The following is a 22172-nucleotide window of genomic DNA, read 5'->3' on the forward strand; positions in this document are numbered from 1 at the left end:
CTGGTCTACATACTAACATATTCTTTGGGGGTGTCTGGAATCAGTCTGGACACCAATCCCTTAGTTTATGTTGTCTAAAACGTGGAGATCCTTTATAGATTTGTAGGAACTACCCGACTAATTCACATAAGTGACATTATAATTTGCAATTAATTCTACCTTAAAAACACAATAAAACACTTCCGCATGATATCTGCTACACAGGCTGAAATAGAAATCTTGTTTTTAAGAAAACAAGGGTGACTAACCTTACAGAAATATGTATCAATCAATTTATTAACAACATAATATCACCAACTATTCTAAATGTTCCTCCATGTGAACTTCTCACATAGTAGGATTCAATTATGAAACATTTAAAACATTACTTTTAACTGCAACATATGGTTGTACCAGAGTTCTAACATTTTCTTTCATATTAATTGCTGTGAAATACCCTGTTCATCCTTAGTCATCACACAAACAATGTTATGCCCGAGTAGACTAATCTAACCTACCATGTACCCTGACTAATAGCTACTTCTAATACAAACACAGAGAGAGCGTTTGGTGTTTATAAATGTGTGTGCAAAATCTCTTCTGTATTGAGGCCACCAGGAGTTTTTGTTTCAAGTTTAGTCATTAGAAGAGTTGGTGCTACTGAGTTGTTACAATTAGTCACAATTGAAATAAAAGAAAAGGTGCCAAAACAGGTAGTGGTCTAAAATAATGTTGACCTTGTATATACTGAAGAAATATTTTTTTCTATGTTTATGGAATTTTTTGGCACAAATGTACTTTAAAATACTGAATCAAGATGCCGCATTCTTATGTGATCAAGGCTGCGTCTGACAGATGAAGCGCTTCATGGCAGAAGCTTTGTATTAAACTGATTTTTTCGGCAAACCAATGTGTCAACTGCCTTTCTGTTATATGCGGAAGTAACCCAGAACTTGCAAGAAGATACCTGACTCCGTTTCAGTTATTGCCTCATACGGTTTGGAGTATGGCATCGGCCAGCTACAAAGAAAAACTGTGACTATTTCTTTTTTTGCTTCCTTGTACAAGCCTTCAGCCAGACCTCCTCATCTGCTGGTCTAACGTGTCCTATCATTCACATTCTCTTCTGTCCTCCACAGCATACATCATGGGCCAATTCTGCCGTTGGCTAACTTCACTGTGAACAATGGCATTCTGCTTTTTCACAAGGAGCACATCCACACACAAATTATTTTCATTTATTAAGAATGTGACCTTTTGAGACCAAAACCGTATTTTTTATCTTGGTATAAACCTGGCATCATCTCCCACCACAATACAAATTTATAAAAACGTGAAAAAAACATGAGTGGACAAGGTCTAAAAGCTAGCAGCCAACACCAGACTTAATGGCTTTGTCATTGGTCAATGGTTGTTTGAAATGCCATTAATACTTGTTTAAATTGTGTGCTCACTGATTCATGCTTTGGGGTCTCACCTTCTAAATATGTTATCAGCGGGGGGATCTTCTTTCTGAGGAGTTTTGCTAGAAATGGGTAATTTGCAGGAATCAGCCGTGCGAGAAGAGCCAAGACTGAAGTTCCCCTTTCGACATCCCAGCGAGGATATGAAGAAATTACCTGAAAACCCACAACAAAGTATTCAGAAAGTGATTCTGTCATGAGTTCCTATTCTCTAGCCTAAAACTTCTGGAAATGCTACCTTGGTCTCTACGCAGTACTTAGTACCAACCACATTTTGTCTGTTTCTGTTCAATGTAAGTAGCATGTCGTACTGATAACCAATTTACTGGAAATAAAACCATCAAATTCAAAAGGAAAAAAGCTGAGTTGAATTTAAGATCTCTATTAGCAGGTTGCATAGAAATGGCAGCAAACAACTTGGGAAGAGGGATCTGGTGGAATATGATGGGGGTGGAATGTGATACTCACTCACCAGCAATCTTATGAAGAGTCTGTGTATTGGAATTTCTTTAGCTGTTTAGGTACAAAAGAACGAAAATATGTCATACTCAATCCATAAATTACTGAGCAATACTTGCCAAAGGAAGACACATGGCTGACACACACACTTAAGACACCCAGTAGTACCTGTAAAGAAGATGATGGATGATGGGTGGCATTTCAATGAGCCTCTAGCGGTCATGAGGATGCTTTGAAATTCCTGCAAATACTGGCAAAGGCACCCTTACCACTAAGGAGTGCCCAGGGGTGTACAGTACCTTGACAGCCTATGCTGCAATTCTCTTCCTCCCTCCCTTAGTGGTTGCTGTCAAGGAATGAAAGCTGGAGGAGGAGCTACCTAAGCTGCCATGCACAGGTTCCTGCTACAGCTTTCATTGAGGGACAGAAGACTCCAGTGGGATAAGAGAGGATGCGTCATGAGCCGTGGACGTGATTTACATCCTGAAGGACCATGGAAAAATGGGAGCCATTTTCTGACAGCGGATACCCCAGAAGAAAAGAGGACTCCAGAGCATGTTCTTGCATATCTATTTTCTAATAAGGTTAACGACCTGGGGCAAGCAAGAACAAGCACATATTTTGCCTGTTCGATTCTGCTCAGGACTCCTAACATGAGTGACAAATGAATAGACTATGATACCATCTGTCCAGGTCACTTGCACTTTATCAACACATCCACTGGAAAGTTGAGCGGGGAGAGCTAATTGGAACCCTGGAATTATAGCAATTACAGGTATTCACCACCAGATGCGAATCTCCTTCGTAACCTTGGAGTCAGTCAAAATATTTATTTTCACTTACCATCATTGAGCATGCATCCCTGCTTACAAGTGAGGGCCAATAACTATGTATGGAGCTGAAGTCCCAAATGTTGAACCAGAAACATTGCAGAGACAAATATCATAACTAATAACTCCATGGAGAAATAAAATACATCCCTGTTGCGGTCGGCAAAAGTAACAACACATAAATAGGTACCATACCCAGCAGGGTATGATCAACATACTAGACAGAAGTAACATCATGGAGAGCAAGAATACTCCAAGGTTTGAAGAGGAGCATTAGAGCCCTGAGTAGCCTCATGGTGTGTGGAAACCTGGGACAGTTAGTACATTGCATTTAGGGGGTAGGAGCATTAACCAGACTAAGAGCTGAAACAAACAGGAAAGTCACTTTATGTCTGGCAAACTACAAACAGTAAATAGGGATTATTTAAAAGCCCTTTGTGCCACCTGTGCATCACTTTTTGAGACACACCAGCAGTGCAACCTGCTGCTCCATATTTACAAGGACAGGTAAAGCCACCCTGTGTGGCTTTTAATGCCCTTGTAAATATGGCCCCTTTACACGCAACACTTGGTGTGGAACAGTTGTGCCATGGGTTTTGCTGTGAGATTTCCTGCGCAACACCCAAGGCTTCTGCCGCATTTCCAGATTTACAAGAAATAGTACACCTGGAAATCTGTAAGAATGCTACACCTCCCCGGGGGAGGTATAGGGAGGTGCAACAAGAACACATATTTTTATTTCTCCTCATTGTTTACCTCTTTCTACGCATACTGCATACTGCAGCACATTTAGGAAGAGGAAATTACCTATTGTGATTGTTTTTGTGCACAAAGGTATGCCTAACTGCATAAAAACAAAGATATGCCTTGGTGCACAAAAACAATCATCCCTGTGACGCTGCCACCCTTGCACCATGGTACAAGGGTGCCTTCATAGTTGCATGGCAGCTAATTATGCACCAGCACTGGGAGGGCAAAGGGATCCATTATATCATTGTAGATATGAAGCATCCCGGTGCTGCGGAATTAACGCAGCGTGGCACAGCCAAATGGCTTGAGGCACAGCAATTAGTTAATTCCTTATGAATAAGGCTCACAGCGAGCAGCAACATCAGCACAGACACATCTATCTCTAAAAGGAGAGCAATAAATGTTATTTGAAATATTGACACCCACATTCTATAGTAACTCAACCATCACATCCTGAGCTAATGGACTGGTTCTTCAACTCATGCCTGATCATGACAAAGTAAGAGGGGATCTGGGGAGTGGAGGAGGAAGCATTAACCACCTTCAATGGTAGATCCCACTGTGTCAATGAGTAGGATGCTTAACACTCACCACATTCATGAAAGTTGATGCTTGCTTTCTTATCTACAACAAGTAGCATCTGGCACAGTATTGGCACAGATGAAGTATAGTCATCTTCCAGCATGTAGCTCAAAATCTCTTTCCAAAATCCCTGCAAGAAAGAGCAGCGAATGTGTTATTAGTATCATTAGCATTTAATAAGGCTGCATTCCCACAGATAAACAGTCATACCCGGTGGGAGAGTTTCTGGTGGGTCTTCTGGAGAGGGGGCTACATTTGAATTATCCCCTTCCTGATACCATTCCTTGCTGATGGGGTCCAAGACAGATTGCTGGTATTACACTGATGTAGCACCAACCCTGTTCAATGCTACAATCCATGATTCTATATCCGAGCAATTATTTGCAGAGAATGAGTGCAACATTTATTCTCCAAAAACCCTGTGAGTGAGCTGCTTTGTAAATGATCTCATTATCTGCTGTTATCCCCATAACAATCACAAAACAGAACTATCTTTATAAATGTGCCAGAGTGTGCAAAGCTATGGCTGGGAATGAACGACCCTGTTGATATGAAATATTGGTGCTTGATGTATCAAGTAGCAAATAGGAGATGCAGATTGAGTAGCTATGTTTTGCAATGTGACTGATGTGCCATTCAATCTCGTTTCAAAGTGGCTATTTAGACTATTTTGGAAAACCTGCCTCATTAAAAAAAATGAGGTAGGATTCGACAATCTTCTATGAAAATAGGAAATGCTGGGAATGAGGACTGCACGGGACAGCAGAGCTCTATCCCTGCAGCAGAGGAAACAGACTTTACATCGCGTCTCAAATCACGCTGTGCCTTAACAACTTGGTCCAAACCACTAATAATAATAATAATAATAATAATAATGAGATTTATAAAGCACATAGCTGCGTCAGCTGCGTGTCCCAGCACTGGGGTATCAGTCCTATTATACAGAGTAAGAATATGAATTCCCCTAATCTAAGTTAGCGTGAAAAAACATGTTTTTAAATTCTTGCGATATCGTATTTCAGATTTTTCTTGCCTAAGCCAAAGTGGTAGGGAGTTCCACATCTTGCCTGCCAAGTAGTTGAAGGAATGGCCTCCAATGTGAGCATTTTTGATTCTGGGGATAGATGCAAGAGAGGCATCAGCTGATCTCAGATTTCTTTTAGGAAGATAAGGTGTGATCAGAGGTGAAGATATTTAGGGCCTTTATGATTGAGAATCTTGTGACAATAGCACATGGCTTTGAAATATACCCAATGCCTTAACGGAAGCCATAGCAGCATTGGTAGAGCTGGGGCTGATGGTGAGTGTCTAGGCAGATGAAATAGCAGCCAAGCTGCCATATTCTGCACCCACTGTCGTCTTCTTCATCATGTCTGTGACACTCTGCGATAAAGTCCACATTTGTAAAGCGCACAATCACCCGTAAGGGTCTCTAGGCGCTGGGGGCCGTCGGGAAGATTAAGCGAGCTATTGCCCAGAGTCACATGGTGCTGGGCTAACCTGCCGCCGGAGCCGGGGATCGAACCGTGGTCCCCAGATTTCAGCGTCAGTCGCCCTGGCCGCGGCGCCACACCTCTTCCTCCGCGATACAGAACAATGCAGTAATACAGTCTCAACATGATTAAAGACTGGACCACTGTCTTTCTGGCAGCTTCTGGCAGGAAGACAAGATGTTTTTAAGGTATTTAAGATCCCAACACATTGCCCTGCAAGACTCGTAATTGCTGTACGTGCCCTAATGTGTCTTTTCAATGCATTCCTTTATCAAGCAAGCCAATACAACCACTTCCCTGAAGGAAAGCGTTGTTGGACTAATGTTGTACTTTAAGTCCAACTCTTTCCCTACAGTTGCACAGACTGGAGTTGGAATAGTAAATACTATTCCAAAGTCCAGTGCTTTCCCGAAGGCAAATCATGGTAACGACTTGGGTGAAAAAGGAATGCATTTTAAACATGCATTCATGGTTCAGATCACTATGCGCATATTTCCCACATACAAACATGCAGCAGAGAGAGCTTTACTAAAACATGCTATTATGTGAGTTAGAGGATAATGAAGATAACCTGGGAATTGAGGAGTCTTTGGACATCCTGCAATTTATATTTTGTACACTTCTAGTTTATTGACTCACCTTATTTCACATCCTTCTCACTTACCTCGTCAGTATTTTTATGGCGTAATGCAATTTTATTGAGGAGCTGAAAGATTTGGATGTGGATGGTCTCTTCTTCAACATCAGATTCAGGATCCATGTGACTAATGCCCTGTGAAAATGTGGAAAAGCAAGAGAAGTAAAGTAACATATTTTCACATAATTTTCACTGTGTTTTCTCTCCTCATGGAGGGTCAAGAGATTTGAGAGTGAAAACATCACAATTTTCAAATCAAGGTTGTAAGCACAGAGAGAACCTCTTGGCTTAAATTCAAATGTGAAATGAAAACCACTAGCCGCAAACATGTAAATAAAAATTTATAAATGAGGTTATGCACCCATGCTCCGCTCTACAGAGAATAAAAGTATATGGTCATTTGGCGGAGAAGTGTATAGCATTCATATACAGTGAAAATACCGGTGGACTCACTTATAATATGTAAGGTTTTGATGCACTGGGCACTACATCTGACACATTGCACCTCTGGCACCACAAGGTAGTCTCTCTTGCTCACTACAAAGATTGTGATGCCCCATGAGGCCTCCCCTTGCTGCTTGATGGGGAAGTATGTGCTACATTATGGTACTTCTTACACTCAATAAGACAAAACCGGGAACTGCATTTTTGGGAGGCAGTGTTGATATGAAATACTGATTTGAAGTATGTTTGTGCTACTTTGTGTAGGATTTGGTAATTTGCCCTGTTAGGCATTTCAACAATAAGGTGGGGTATGTAACAGGAAGGAGCCCACTAGATAATGTATTATCAGTGAAAAACACAGCTTATCAGTGCATTCGCTGAATGCCCATGTGCCTTGCCCAATCACCCAAGAAATTTCCCAGTTAGCCCCGGCAAAGTCTAAGGGCCAGTTGTCTCACTTAGGCTGGATTGTGTGGTAGGCCTATGTACTGCATGGGAGCACTGCTGTTGAGACGTGTATGGAGCGAGTCCCATTCTCACAGTGTCTGAGCATCTTATTTCTTTGCACTCATGCCTGTCAACATGTGCATCTGGTTACTAAAATGGGATCTAGGTATTCAAGCACCATTGTTACAATGCGATGCAACATAAGGACAGGCATCTGAATTGTTCCTGGCATGATGCCTCTGGCCTGTGGTAAAAAAAACTATGGACAGTGTCTGGCTCATCTATTAGTTGAGCTTAATGGGAACCCAAGAGTATGACTAAGCATGGACTGCAGACACTCTGGATTATGGTCAGGCCCCAAGGAGATGGATACCAGACGTCATCAGTGGTGCCCAATCCCCACACATATTACTGAGCATGGACTTGAGTTGTGCATTTTGGTACAACTACTCTGTAACATGGATGCATTGGCCAAGCTTGAGGAAGTCCTACCTGGTTCACAGTGATCAAGAAGGTCATGGCACCTCTGCTGTTATGGAGGAATTGGTGAGACCATAAACCACTGTGGCCTACTCTCCCAGAGACACTGACAAAGCCAAGAATACTGCAGTTTTCAGACACCATGCCACCTGCCATTGCCCATGCTGCCACATATCACCTGCAGCCCCACAAGCACCAGTGAAGAGCACTGATCCAACACCCATTCCCGGCCCCTAGTCAGATGACAGGCGTTTCCTCCAGCTACTAGAGATAGGATCAACGTGTAAGTGCCCAAAGGACTTGAGATGGTCCAAGAAAAGAGAAGAAACAGAAGAAGTGCCCAATACAAAATCATACATGAGGCCTGTGGAAGAGGAGGGCAATGAAGGAGAAAGAGAATAACTAAAGGATATTATCAGACCACTTTCTGAAACTTGTTGTTCACAACAGTGGACGATTTTGCACAACATAAGAGCAGGATAAAAGTTATAAAATTGGCAGAAGGTCCACAGTACGAATCAAACCAGCTGCAATAGTTGAACTTCGGGACAACGACTCCACTTGCAGTTGACATCACTAACTCAGACCCCACAATAGTAAGGGTACACTAGGTTAAACTTTTCACAATAATGGAAAAACCATAGATTGGGTATACTGGAAGAATGACTCTTGAAGTGAAAGCTATAAGTAAATTCACTTGAGTGGTTTGGTTCACATCATGGTCACCCTGGAATAGCAAGACATGAAGAAAAGGCATGTACAGTGTTGGCACTGATGGGCAGCTGCTGAATTTCAGGTGCAAATGTAAGCAGACAAATGGATAAGGGACACCCATAAAAGTGACGGAGGGAGAAAGACGCACTGGAGTGGAAGTGGGGAACATCAAGCTCAAATGAAGAACATAGAATGTCAAGGTGAGACTATGGGAACTAACGAGAGGGACATGAGGTCTATATTCCACCATCAGGGGCAAATATGTGACACTGCTGATGTATATTATATGGCAAAGTAACTACGTTGGGACACAAGGGGGCTAAAAGGTCCACTTATTTCTTGTGTGCTGACTACTGTTGCTGTTCCCTAACACATTCACTTCCCCAAATATGTGCATCTGCCACTTACCTGCTCTTTGATAAGGAGGTTGGTTTTTTTAAGCACATAATCCATCACAGCTCTTCCGTTCACATCATAAAAACCTTTGGCTGTTAAACTGGACATTAAACTTAAAGTGGCAAGAATAACCTGTAATTGAGAAAAAAAGGTAAGCATGGTTAGTGAGAAACCCTTTTGGTGTATGAATAGGAGAAAATCACACATTCCAGTGAGAAAGTAGCAAGGGAGTGTGAGAAAACCATGCATTCTCTCCTTCCTTTTGTCCACAGAGTAGACAGATATACATTTTTATGTGTGGAAAGCCAGTACCTGGATACAACCTTTTAAAGTATGTTGCAAAATGGGCTATTATGACACTCTGAGAATGAAACTAGAGTCAGTTTAATTAAACTGTTTTTACAGAGTGTCTGACTGAAGTGTGATTGAGGGAATATTCAAATATTCCAGGTGGGCTACACCTTCTATAGGTGCCTGAGATTTGATAAAAGATTTAAAAAAAATTGCAAAATATGCCTAGGTAGGTTACAACCAACAAAAAAGCTCTCAGGACCTGATATTGATTACAAAAATGCAAATGAGAATTCAATAGGCTGTGGATTCCACTGCTGAGGGAATAAAAAAAAACTAGAGTTGTCTGTGGGAAGAATGATGGCGGCTGTCTAACTCCATTGTAAGATTGAGCAGACATCCCAACACAGACAGCAGATAACAAATGGGTTGCAGTACTTAGAGTTCATTGTCCCACACCTTGTTGTTTGGTTGATCCATATCACTTTTCAAGAAGTCGTTTTGGCTCAAGACCGTAAATAGTCACAGTCTCCTGTATCCAGCATTGAGTTAAAATTCACATCCCTAACATGGTTCTGTACGCTGTATATTTGCACAATATGGCCACAATGGCTTCAACTGCCAAATAATACATCCATGCTTGATTTCTGTGATTCTAACATTCCTAGCAGAGTCCTGTCTCTGATGTTCCTGGTTTAATCTGAAAAATATCTAAGAATAACTTGGTTTATATCGTGCCCTGATGTTAAAAATGACAAACCCAATACACCTCTCAAAGAGAATCCAATAGAGACAAAGTTTTGGCAATACAGCCTTTTGTTCGTTATCAAAATAAAACAGCTTTGTTGATTTTCCTTTGTGCCTATGTCCTGTGCTTGCTAACATGCTGAACATGGTGATTCTGATACTGAGTTACTTGCTTTCTCCATGGCACTGAAGTTAGGCACATTGTGGACATACATGGCATCAAGAAAGTCACATATATTCTAATTTCTACATAAAATACATCTTTTATATCACAATCAGACTTTTCAAACGTGCACATTGAATATTATCCTGTATTATCGATTCACGTTTGGTGAGAATTCGCTGAGACATAGCCCAAATAATATTCTTGGTAGAGACATTTGAAATACTTTACACCACGGTTGTTAAAGATTTGAGGAGATATTAATATTCTGAACTTCAAAACCCCTTATTTGATCATCAACATTCTCCTCAGTGAGGGGTATTACAGATCAACTCAATGTGAAATACAGACCACATATGTTAACAGCATACACACACTTTCTTTTAACACACATTTATTAAACAATTAGGGATCAGCAACCTCTGGGATTGGGTCTGAAAATAATGCATTGACACAGACTAGGGCAGGAAAACTGGGGTATGTCCACTTGGACAGGGAGACAATGGAACACAAGACACACTGAACTGACAGAAATGGCTGGAGGTTGCATGACCCAACACCTCCACTGAAGACTTGCCTTGGAGAAAGTCAACAGATTGTGGTGTGCAAACCACAGCTCTGAGTCCATGTAAGTAGGACTACTGCACTATGCAAAAACTGCATAACTTAATTAGATTGAGTTGCTAATTATGAAAGTGCTTTAACACACGTATAATAGCTTGATGGTACCTTGCGATTGTCATCCTCAAGCACGTGACGGACAGCATCCAGATAAAAGGCACCTTCTGAATCTATTAAATAAAGCCATACACCAAATGTTCATAACACATAGATATTGACTTTGTCTATTAAGATCAAGATTAATACATAAGTAGTGAAGTTTCAACTATCAACTGTGATTACCACCCTGAGGGTCCTGTCTTTCAGTTTTGGTTTGTGAGTCTGTGACTGTGAGCCCCATGGGGCTATCAATGCCTTCCTGTTTCGCCGTGCATGTCTGTGTCATCATGTACCACTGAGCGTGTCTGTGTCGACCTGCTCCATATTTTATTTCCCTTTTTGTTCCTGTCCAGTGTCTATGTCAGGATCGGTTTTCACAGTGTCCCTGTCCCATTAATGGCTCACAATGGGAACAATTAACCGAAAAGAAAACAGTGGCACTCCTTTATTTCTTCACCATGATTCACATAATTGAAGTTGATGTAAGCAAGACTTTATTCGTAAATTGCAGTGCTCTACCAGGAAAAGTTGGCAGTTAATGTAGCTGAAGAATATAAAATTTAAGTATTTTGCTTATAGCTGCACCATGTTGGACAAGTAAGGGAGTAAGTTGGGAATACAACTTAGGGCTCCGGATTCTATGACAAGCATTATATCCCTTTAACTATTCTCCCTGCCTAAAACACACACTGCCACCCACCCACTGACAGTCTTACCAGTTTCCGAAAGGAGCTTGCAGAGCAGCTGTAATGTTGTGGCACGGGACTCTGCACCTATCTGCATCAAGCTACTTTCGAAATATTTATGGACCTCACTAGAGTGAGAATGGGCTGCAAGAGTAAAGTGAAAAGACAAAATAGACATAATTGAAAAATAACACAACATAAAATTATGCAAGAAGGAACTCAACCCCGGGGAGCAGCCCATCAAGGCCATTCTTCAACGCATGTCCAGGAGGTATGTTATTAATGGTCTGCAACATTTAATTATGATCTTACGAGCACATGGTACTCATGTGACTACTATAGCTGTATATAGTAAACTGGGCACCATATTCCAGTAGCAAGCCAACCAATGTACTGGGTGAGGAGATAAATACTGAAACAATACTATCTTTTAAGACGATCAAGTTACGTGCAGGGCAGTGTACAGAAATTAATGTTACAGAGGACCTGATCCCTAGTAAAGGCCAATATATACTTGCAGTATCACAAATATATACATACATACATTTATGACCAACTCACCCAGTGACAGGATAATAGCCGTGGACAACTTGAGTGGCTCTTCTGTTTCATCGGAAACCCCACTTGAGGGTGTGCAGATCTGCCAATAACAAAGCCATAATAAATAATAATGGAAGCTAGGCTATCTGAAAGCCAATCCCATACATCCAGACAGCAAATACCTTCCAGTGGGGGAATGACAGCATAGGAGTTTGTCAGGACTTGTGGGGCCATGATCCATACCACGCTACAGTAAAATTAATTGTGTGGAATACAGCATATTCAGGGTGCCCGATATTAGTGGAAGTGCAAATTCTCAGATACTACTCTAAGATGGATGCCTTAGTTTCCTATGGTTTTAGGATAGTTTGTAGACTCAGAAGTCTGGCGAGATTGCAGAAGGTAGTGGTACTTAATGCTTTTAACAAAGCTTGCACTAGTGGCGGCTATTCAACGTAATCAAGACGAAGGCTGTTGTTACCCTTCATCTTGGTTTATCTCTGGGGACGGTAAAGCTGTTCCCCTTTTGCGTCCTACGGTGTCTGGCCAGCATAGTGGGTTGCATGCTTTTCAGAGCAGGCCTTTTTTGCTTCACTTTTTGCCCATTTTGCGTCCCAAGTCTCTAGTCAGCAGAGTGGGGAGCGAGTGTTTCTGTCAGTGGCTTCATTAGGGCCTTTTTCTGTTCTCGCCGCCACTTGCTGTTTCTGCTGTACCACTTAATTTCTTTTTCTTTACCGGCATTCAGTTCTCGCACTTTGGCCCTCATCAGAGATGCTTGTCTTTTGTTTCCCATTCATTCCAGATTCCACGTGCCAGCATTGCTATTTGGAATTTTATGCTTATGGCCGTCAAGTTGTGCACCTGTTTTCAGAGGGCCTTCTTATATGTGGACTGGGTTCTTGAATGCTTCAAGTTTGGATTGTAAGGATATTCCAGAAATGTGTATTTGGATTATTTGAACTAAATTGTGGGGTAGTTTCTGGACATATTGACTTTAGGAACCTTAGTGGGATAAATCCTGAATTTCCTTGATTGATGGCATTAATCAAATGCATATGATATAGCCTTAATATTATTAAATATATAGATTTAAGATTGGGTGTACTGTTGTTGGGAATGTCATGAAGAGTCCAGTATATGTTATATAGTAAAGTCTAACTGGACAATTGAACCTCCAAGATAAGCTTTGTTAGTATTATGTATCTGTTGTAAACCATAGTTATTGGGTACAGCTTTTTTCTTTCAGGTCTCCATCCTTGGTGTTACCCCTGGGTCCCTTCCCTTTCCCTGTCACTCTGTTCCTCTGTTACCTATTATCAGAGCCAGAGCTGCCGGGAGGCAGACTTATGGGTGGTTCTTGCAGAGGAGCTCTCAACACTGGCAGATTTATATCCATTGTCTTCTTTCTTTGCATCCTAGAAGCAAATTGGTTCACATAGGATTTTTATGGATTATAATTTAATATTTAATGCAAGAGAGTGCCCAAATGTTGCCCTTTAAAAACACTCCTACTATAAATTGGATTAAGGTAGAAACTTTATTTGTTACAATATGTTACACAGGAAATGTCTGTCGCCTCCCACTGAAATACTTTGTTTGTCCTCATGTATATACTTACCAGGTGATGCAGGACGGCAAGCACAGTTGGCACAGTTCCATTCAGCGCTCTGCAACTCTTAGTAACAGCTGCCTTGATGCATAACTCAAGGGTCTGCAAGGAGATAAGAAAATTGAGATGAGGCCAAAGGGCAGTTTGTGCAAAGGATGATGGTCAGTGGTGAATTACAAACTTCAAAGTGTAAATTCTGTCTGAATGCAAGAGTGAGTTGGTGTGTGAATGAGCTCTCTTGTGTACTAATTCTAAACACATATGACCACAAGTAGATTTTGACAGATGACCGTGCTTATGTCCATTTTTTTCTTTCCTGGTTGCTCTGTTTTCTTGACTCACAGTGCCTTAAGATCTCTCAGATCCACGTAGTGATTTCTGTAGAGGTTATCTGTTGGAGTCAGATGTTGGATTTTAGTCCATCAAGGAACCAGAAGAGAACATGTTCAGCAGTTAACAGGGGCATGCCCTAACACATGTAGCCTAGACTCACTTGTCATCGTAGGCCCTGTATTCTTAGCCACTGTTGATGATGGCCCTTGCCTTGGTTGTCCTAGTTCTCTTGGTGGTTCTAGTTCTCTTGGTTGTCTGCTACTCCTTCTTCTTATGGCACTGTCTAGATCCTCTTGGCCATCTTAGTCCCTTTCTTCATGGCCTTGGTCTTCCTGCTCCTGGTCTTCCTGCTGGTCTTGGTCTTAATGGTACCCATCAGTTTTGTTGATCTCTCTTTCCTTTTCAAATCATCATTCTGCCTTTGCTTTTCCTGTCCCTAGTTCTCCTGATGCGTGTCCCGTTGTGATTCCCTTGATGGCTGTGTCCTCTTGGTGGACCTGGTAATCCTAGTGCTCCTGGACTTCCTGGTTGCCCTGGTCCCTCTACTCCTCTTGGTCATTCTCCTCTTGCTGGTCTTCCACCTATAGGTTTTCCTCTTCATGCTCCTGGTTTACCAGGTCTTCCTTTTAATAGTTCTCCTAATCTTCGTATTGATTTTCATGTTCTCCTTTTTCTAAGTCTGTTCCTCCTGATCATCCTCTTATTCTTCTTTCCCTTCTGTCAACTCATATTTTCCTCAAAATCATCCTCCTGGTCTTCATCTACATATTCTTGGTCCTGGTCTTCTAGGTATTGGTCATTAGCCATAAGTAGCCCTTATCCTCCTGAGATCCTACTTCTGTTAAAAGGATTATCTTTACCATGGTGCTTATTGCTGTGTCCCTCCTAGTTGTTCTTCTGGTGCTCTTGCCCTGGTGTTCTTCAATCTTTTCATACTTCTGGTCCCAGTCCTGCTGGTCCTCATGATCTTCATTGTCCTTATGTTCATGGTCCAGCTAATCTTGGTCATCCTCTTCCTGGTCCTCTGGATCCTCTGGTGCTGTTACTCCTAGCAATCCTGGTGTTGGCCCTCAGGTTTTTCATGGTGGTCATGGTGGTGGCTGCTGTTCTGGACCTCCTAGCCTCCGCTTTCTCTTTGTGGTCTTCTTCCTCTTACTGGTCTCCCTCCTCCTGGTTTTCCTCCTTATTTTCCTAGTCCTCTTAGAAATCCTTTTCCTATTCTTCCTGGTCTTGATCCTCTTGGTTATCCTAGTTCTTGGACATGGTATTGGTCCCCTGTTGGTTCAAGTTTTCCAAATCCTTCTGGTGGTCCTGGAGTTTCTAAACTTCTTGGCTGTCCTGGACCCTCACCTCCCCTTCTACTCATCCTCATGGCCATCTTCCTCCTCCTCATTCTGTGTAGGGTCTTCACAGTGGTGTAGGTTCTCCATGTTGACCTGCCCATCTTCTTCCTTCTTGTTCTGGTGGTACTGGTCCTCCTGATGAGCCTCCTTTTCCAATTGCACATCCTTCTTCTCCATTTCATTCCATTCCAAAGTAGCTTTATTCGAAGTATACTCATAAAAGCACAAAACAAACAACATTTAGATACAGTTAAAAATGCCTTGGCTGGATAGATAAAAATGTTTGATAAAACTTAGATCTCAGAGCAAATGGACGAGATAAAAGTTACACCCAGTTAAAATAATCAATCACATTCAGTGGCCAGGCTAGGGAAGTTCACATTAATGCTCACCAAAAAATTACCCAGATTTAGGTTTCAGCCTTATAGCCCACGCCCATCCTAGGTATTTGGCTACCGCTATTGTGATAAATGGTAAAGTGCTGGTGCGCATAAGCCTTTCCGCTTCGGCGCACCTAAATGTGCAAAGTAGTTTGCACACTGGAGCCAGCCAAACTCGCCTAGGGAGTGCATAGGCGGGACAGGCAATAAGCAGGTGGGCAACTGTTTCGCTATGACTCCCACAGGCAGGACAGATGTTATCACTTGTGGGGGTCCACCTGGACATAAGGGACTTTAAAGGTAAGGAGCCGGCCCTGAGTTGGAAGTAAAGCTCCCTATCTCTTGGCCTGGTGATATTATCCCAATAGGATTCTAATCTGGGTGTGAGTTTTGTTTCTAAGAAGATTCCCACCATAGAAGATGAGTCAGAGTTACTCCAAGCATTAAAAGCAGCCCACTCCCAATACTTCTCTTTTAGGATGTTTTCAGAGGGAAGCCTCTAATGGGTTCACCCATAGCATTCTCATTCCCAGGCCAATCAGGCTATTCCTAACACCTCTTAACCAACCAATTTTATGGAACGCATCAGATATTATTACATCCAGAAAACCTGAGGCATATGATGAGAGTTCATGTGTTGTTCACAACCTGCGCCAATATAAAATCGGACGCAACTTGGCGACATCAATAATAGCTTTTCTACCCAAATCATATCTAAGTGGCTTAAGAGGGGTGCTTTTTGAGAGATTGGTAATGCTACAGAGGAACTTATTTTCAGAAAGAGTTAAAGGTGCTGCTTTCTCAAACACCCATTATTCGGCGCCATAAAGAGCGGAGCTAACAGATTTAGATTCATAAACTTGGAGGACTGGTCTAATTGTTTTTTTAGAGACCTTTTATGCTCCAGACTTAAAACTCCCGTAACTTGTCGATGTTTCAGGGCTGCTAAATCGATATGGCAGTCCCACTTAAGTTTCTTCTCTAACTGTATACCCAAATAGGTAAAAGCCCTGACCAGTTCAAGTGGTTGTTTATTCATAAAAACCCTCCCCTTAAAACTTCGATGCGGATTAAAAGCCATGAATTTCGCTTTTGACACATTAACTTCCAGGCCTCGAGCAGCACAAAAATCTTCAAAAATTGATAGAGCTCACTGGAGGCCACTAGGAGTCTTGGAAATAATTAATGTGTCATCTGCAAACATTAAAATCGGAATTTTTACACCTGCTAGAGAAGGGGCATCTGTATTCACTGGCAACAAGCGGTCCACTATTCCATTAATATACAAAGAGAATAACGTTGGTACCATGGTACCGCCTTGCCGTACCCCTCGTTCAACCGGAAACTGGGTGGTGACCCTACCCTGCCCTCCCCAGCGGATTCTAGCATGATTACCCTCGTGCAGCCTCATTACGAAGGTTAGGATCTCGTCCGAAAGGCCTAATTCCCTCAACGTCACCCATAACCGGGAACGGGGGACAAGGTCAAAAGCTGAACGTAGATCGACAAAGGCAGCATAAAGGCTGCCCTTGCCCAATGTCACAGTCTTCCACTATGAAAGAATAAAATGAATGACTTGATCAATGGTGCTAGTGTATTTAAGGAAACCCTCTTGGAATGGGGGCAATATACTATTCTCTTAAATCCAGTCTAAGATTTTGTTCAGGATCAACCTCCCAACTACCTTCTGAATTGTATCCATCAAGCTGATAGGTCTGTAGTTCCCTGGTTGAGTTTTATCTCCTTTTTTATATACTGGAATTATCACGGCCCCTTTCCAGGAAACCGGGATCGGGGCACCCTGGACCGTTGCATTTGCCATCAACAAGATGTATCTACCCCATCGTATTTTGTCATAGAGGAACACATCTGCAGGGACACCATCGGGTCCTGGCGCTCTACCTCCAGCAACTGCACTAAGAGCTGCTAAAACGTCTTTGTCATTAAAAGCCTCATCAGTATAAAAAACATAACTAACTTCTTCCATTTGATAATCTAAAGGGTTACGCGCATATTGGAGCCCAAAGTAATTAACCCATCCTTCATGAGAGACATGAATTAGCGGCTGATCAGGTTGACCCCTCTGCCTCACTTAATGATATTCCAGACTAATTTGGTATTATTCTGCAAATTAGCTTCTATAGGTCCTGCCATCTAAGCTCATCCCATAGGCACTTGGCTTTATGGATAGCTTTTTTGTATTCATATCTTGCAGAACGGACAGTACCCATTTCCCCAACCCTGATAGCATTGCCAAGGGCAATTCTTGCTTGCCTACATTCATTGTTATACCACCGAAAAGGTTTGGAGTCAGCTAGTTTCTGGCTTCTATGGCGCTTAATAAAGTGGCTACTTGTACTTCTTCTCCTCTTTGGCCTCCTGGTTCTGGTCCTTCTGGTCTACTTCATTCTACTTATTCTCCTGGTTTTACTGATCCTCCTCTTTGTCTTAGGCATGCTGGGCCTTATGTCCTTGGGGTCTCAGTCATCCTGGTCGACTGTGGTTTTTGGCTGCCTGATCCTCCAGGTTTTTCCATGGTCCTCCTGCTATTGCTTTCTCTTCATTATCTTGGAAATCCAGTTCCGTGTGTTCCTAATCCTGCTAGTGATCTTGGTCCTCCTCCTCCTCCTCCTCCTCCATTCAGTTGTACTGAACTTTTTGGAGAGTCTTGTTCCCTTGTCCTCCTCTTCTGTTTGACCTCCCTTTCACCCTCCTGTTTCTCCCTGTTCATCCTACAGGTCCTCTAGTTATCTGCCTGCTTCTCCAAGTGATCCACACTCCACTAATGTAGTCTCATCCAAAGTCAGCAAACTACACCCTCAAGCCAAAGGGCACACTTAGATGTAGCATGGGTGTATGAACACTATTGGAAATACATTTTCCCATTTTTTCCTGTTAGATAGTAAAATACAGACATAATTGGGGTGCTCCTCTAAAACGTGAATCCATGTATGCGCCGCTACATCTGTTTCACTATTAACAGTTGTGGACCAGGATTGCTCAATGTCCCTCTTGCACCCCTGCACACTGTGAACCATGGGAGTACAGAGGAGCCTAAAAGTATAGTGTTCGCTTATGAGAATCAAAGGCAACGTGGAGGCAGGAGCTGCAACACAGAAGATGGGTGACGACTAAAAGCAGTTTTAGGAACACATTTACCTACACAGATGCTAATGAGGAGAATGATCACCTGCAATGAAGGCTTGTAAGACTCATTGGGGGAACAACCTCAAATTATGTATATGGTCAATATGCCATACAACAAAATTCTGTCATGTTTTTATGTTTGTAGCTGGTATTCAAATTTTTATTACAAGTGGAGACTGTCAAAAGAAGGACTTGTAAGGAAATTTGAACATCCTGTCCTTTTAACTGTAAGTGCTCAGACCTAGCAGAAACTGTTCCACTTAGAGCCTCAACATTAATCTACAATTCTCAAGCCTTAAAAACAATAGTTCTGTGGAAATGAAAATTGGCAGATTGGAGACGTTATAATTCTAATAGTGTGTCCACCAAGGTCTACGTCACTCTAGCTTTTTCAGCTAATACAGTTCGCACGTCTCTAACTACGGACTCTTTCCTTTGCTAATATTTGTTTTTATAGCAACTAAAAGTAGTATTCTATAATTCCAACACATTATTGATTACCAACATGATACATTTCCAGTGCTCCTCTTAAGACTTCACTGTTTTACCTGTATGTTCGGTCACCAGGAGTGCAATGCAAAGTCATGGGGCTCCTTAGTGAAGGTCATTTGTAAATGTACTTGTATTTCACAGGGTGTAAGCAGCCTCTCAGACTAGAGAAAATGCAATGGCACACTGTTTGTTATAAGAGGTCACTAGGGCTTTAGTAAGCCCAATTACTGCTTGGGACCTATGTCAGGGCTCTAGTGACTGAAGATCTGCTGTTTTGTTATGATTAACGCATCAAGATGGAGCGTCAGTATGCTCAATTTCACTTCTATAACCAATTTTACTTACCCAGTATCACAACAACAGATGAAGCAAATTTCAGCACTGTTGATGTTTATTTAAAATCTAGCACAATTGCTTCGGTCCACATTTCTCCTTTATTAATCCCGATTTCATACGTAACAAATACAAATGTGCATTTTGCTTCTCTGGCTGCCTTCATGGATTGTGTACTAATCACAATTGAGCTGGTTCAGTATTTGGAATTAATGTTGGAAAACTATATTCCCTGTAATCCCTTCATCTCCCAAAACAATACACCAGCTCAAAACTGAAATAATTACCAGGCGTGAATGTGTCAAATAGTGGGGAATTACTGTCCGAATAGGTGTGGTGGTTCTATTTCTCAGGGTTACCTAAGGGGCAAACTTGGAATCATACATTTTTCCTACATCCCAAAATTTCTGATACCCACAACATTGGTACTGTTGGGAGCGGAATGCCAATATGTTGGCCCAATGTACACATGATGGAGGCCTGAACCATCTCACAACTCCACCTGTGGTGTAACTAACTCACCAATGGAATCCTGTAGTTCTGTATTCAACCCTAATTTCTCAATAATGTAGTGTTTCATTGCAGCTAATCTCTCATTATGGGATACAGTGTTCATTATGAGTGGATCATTTGGGATTGTTTGAAGTGGCAAGCATGGACAGCAAATAAAGGTCACACTCACCGTGAGCAAACGAAATGCCATATCAGCAGGCAGCTGGGGTTGGAGCCTTTCAACTTCATTGACCAACCAAGGAAGCTCCTTATCTAGTTGCTCCTCTGGCAGAATGGAGGCCAAATGTCCCAGAGTGGTGATGACCTGCCCCCAGACCTGTTAAGATAAATTACACCAGGTTTTCAGTTCCACACACTAGACATTAACTACTAAGAAAAGATGAGCCACATGTGGAAGTAGAGGGTTCCCTGGAGAGGCAGCTGCACTTGACATCTGTTCACTAGGAAGTGATTCTGTCATGCAAAGGTAGTGGTTTCTGTCACTGGCAGAATATTCCAATAGACAAAACTGATTCTCTAAAATAGAAATGTTATCCATGAATTTGTTTCGCTCTTGTCTTATTTGGATGAGGGTTCCCCACCCACTCTCTCTATTTTCTCCCTCTCCCCAGCTCTTTAAAAAAATATATTTCCCCTGGCTCCTATTCATGGACAGGTTGTGGTAGACATAGAAAATACACTACTGCAGCTGCGATTTTATTAAATTGCCCTAGAATCTAATTCTGTCACTTTCTTTTTCAAAAATACTTATTACACTTACTGTTCCCTAATACGTAAGTATTATAGCATGGTTTAGCTTTGATTTTGTTTTATATATCTGACCTGATAGGAATTTGATACTTGGTCGGGTACAATAAAGGTTTTTACACATTTTATTCATCTACATAAATAGAGATCACAAGTCTGGGTCAAGAGAATGAATTTCATGTTTTTTTGTATTTCATCAAATGAAGTATATATGCAAAGGCAGAGGAAGGGGCAGTCAATGTGTATGCATCAGTTATCTCACAAAACGTAACAGCTCTAAACCTTCATCCACTGCACTCTCTTCTTTCCCCACTTTACCAACTCACCTCCTGGAGACTGGGGATGGTTTCAAGAAGAAATACCTTACAGGTTGAGTAGGCTTCAAAGAAAAGTGTGACTAGAGGAGTGTCTACACTGGAAGCAAACTGGCCTGATAACATCTCAATGACTGCACAAAAATAAAAAAATTACAGTTAAGTTCAAAGGCTTAAGTGTTGCATTAATCTACACATGTACCACCTCGTCTGGTAGTGCATAGGACATACTGAGCAAAAACAGTGCAATGCGTCTGCTGATAGGAAATGATTTATAGCAGGTATTAGACTCAATTCACATAGGTATTCTATGACTCTCATAGATACTGTAATGGTATCCATTTCGATCATGCATCCTATTGCACTTTTGAAGCATTCTAGACAATATATGGTAATAATTCCACATTACTGCAACTCATTGTATTGAACTAAAATGAAGGAAAGGCAGAATATGTGTCACCAGAGTACTTTTTACATTCAATTAGCAACAAAGCAATTTAGTTTGTACAGTTTTGTTGTTTATGAAATAGGAGTGGAGAAATCAGATTTTGCACAAGTTATTACTGTATGACGATATTTGCCCTCTTGGCAAAATAAAAAAAAGTATGTAAAAATATAAAAGATGATGCATCCGAGCATTCCTTATCAGTCATTTTGTGAATCATTTTATGTGGTTAACAAAGAAGTGCTGGTTCAGATATCACCAGAGTAAAAAGTGGTGTAATGATTTTGCACTCTTCTGCTAATCAGGCAGGAAGACACTACACTGGTTTTAATCTCACATCTAAATAAACACTGATTCATTCAATTTCCTATATTAAGCATAGCAAAACGTGTGAAATCACATTGCCCCTTTTTCTGTCCTAATATTGAAAATGTTTAGTTGGGAGCAAATCTTGCTTCCTGCATTCTTTATTTTTCAAGAGGCAAAAATGGTAAAAATATATTTACTCCATGATTTGCACCAGTCTAAATCTTTAATTAACACGGTGACTAGTTTGCAAATGTGCGAGCTCTAGGTTGCAACAAGATGCCTGTGCCATTGAAGTGAACAATTACCTCTGGGAAATGATGTACAATTTCTACAGGTTTTAATGCTCCACTTCCTAGGGAGGTAAGTTCACAACATAAGGCCTGATT

At 41.5% G+C, this 22172-nt stretch overlaps 1 protein-coding gene across 1 annotated transcript in view; it reads right to left on the reverse strand.

Moving 5' to 3' along the window:
• Positions 1-20269, reverse strand: part of LOC144798584 (maestro heat-like repeat-containing protein family member 2A) — a 58296-nt gene extending 38027 nt beyond the window's left edge. The window contains exons 1-10 of the mRNA XM_078669538.1: positions 20141-20269; positions 13440-13532; positions 11843-11921; positions 11312-11425; positions 10605-10666; positions 8687-8806; positions 6221-6328; positions 4073-4193; positions 1915-1955; positions 1457-1598 (exon numbers count right to left, since the gene is read on the reverse strand). Coding sequence (XP_078525664.1) covers positions 1457-1598; positions 1915-1955; positions 4073-4193; positions 6221-6328; positions 8687-8806; positions 10605-10666; positions 11312-11425; positions 11843-11921; positions 13440-13532; positions 20141-20161 — 901 coding nt within the window. The 5' untranslated portion in view covers positions 20162-20269. The remainder of the gene's footprint in view (positions 1-1456; positions 1599-1914; positions 1956-4072; positions 4194-6220; positions 6329-8686; positions 8807-10604; positions 10667-11311; positions 11426-11842; positions 11922-13439; positions 13533-20140) is intronic.
• Between the last annotated feature and the right edge of the window lie 1903 nt (positions 20270-22172).

This window comes from Lissotriton helveticus, chromosome 12 (assembly GCF_964261635.1).
Source record: "Lissotriton helveticus chromosome 12, aLisHel1.1, whole genome shotgun sequence".
NCBI classification, from domain to species: Eukaryota; Metazoa; Chordata; class Amphibia; order Caudata; family Salamandridae; genus Lissotriton; species Lissotriton helveticus.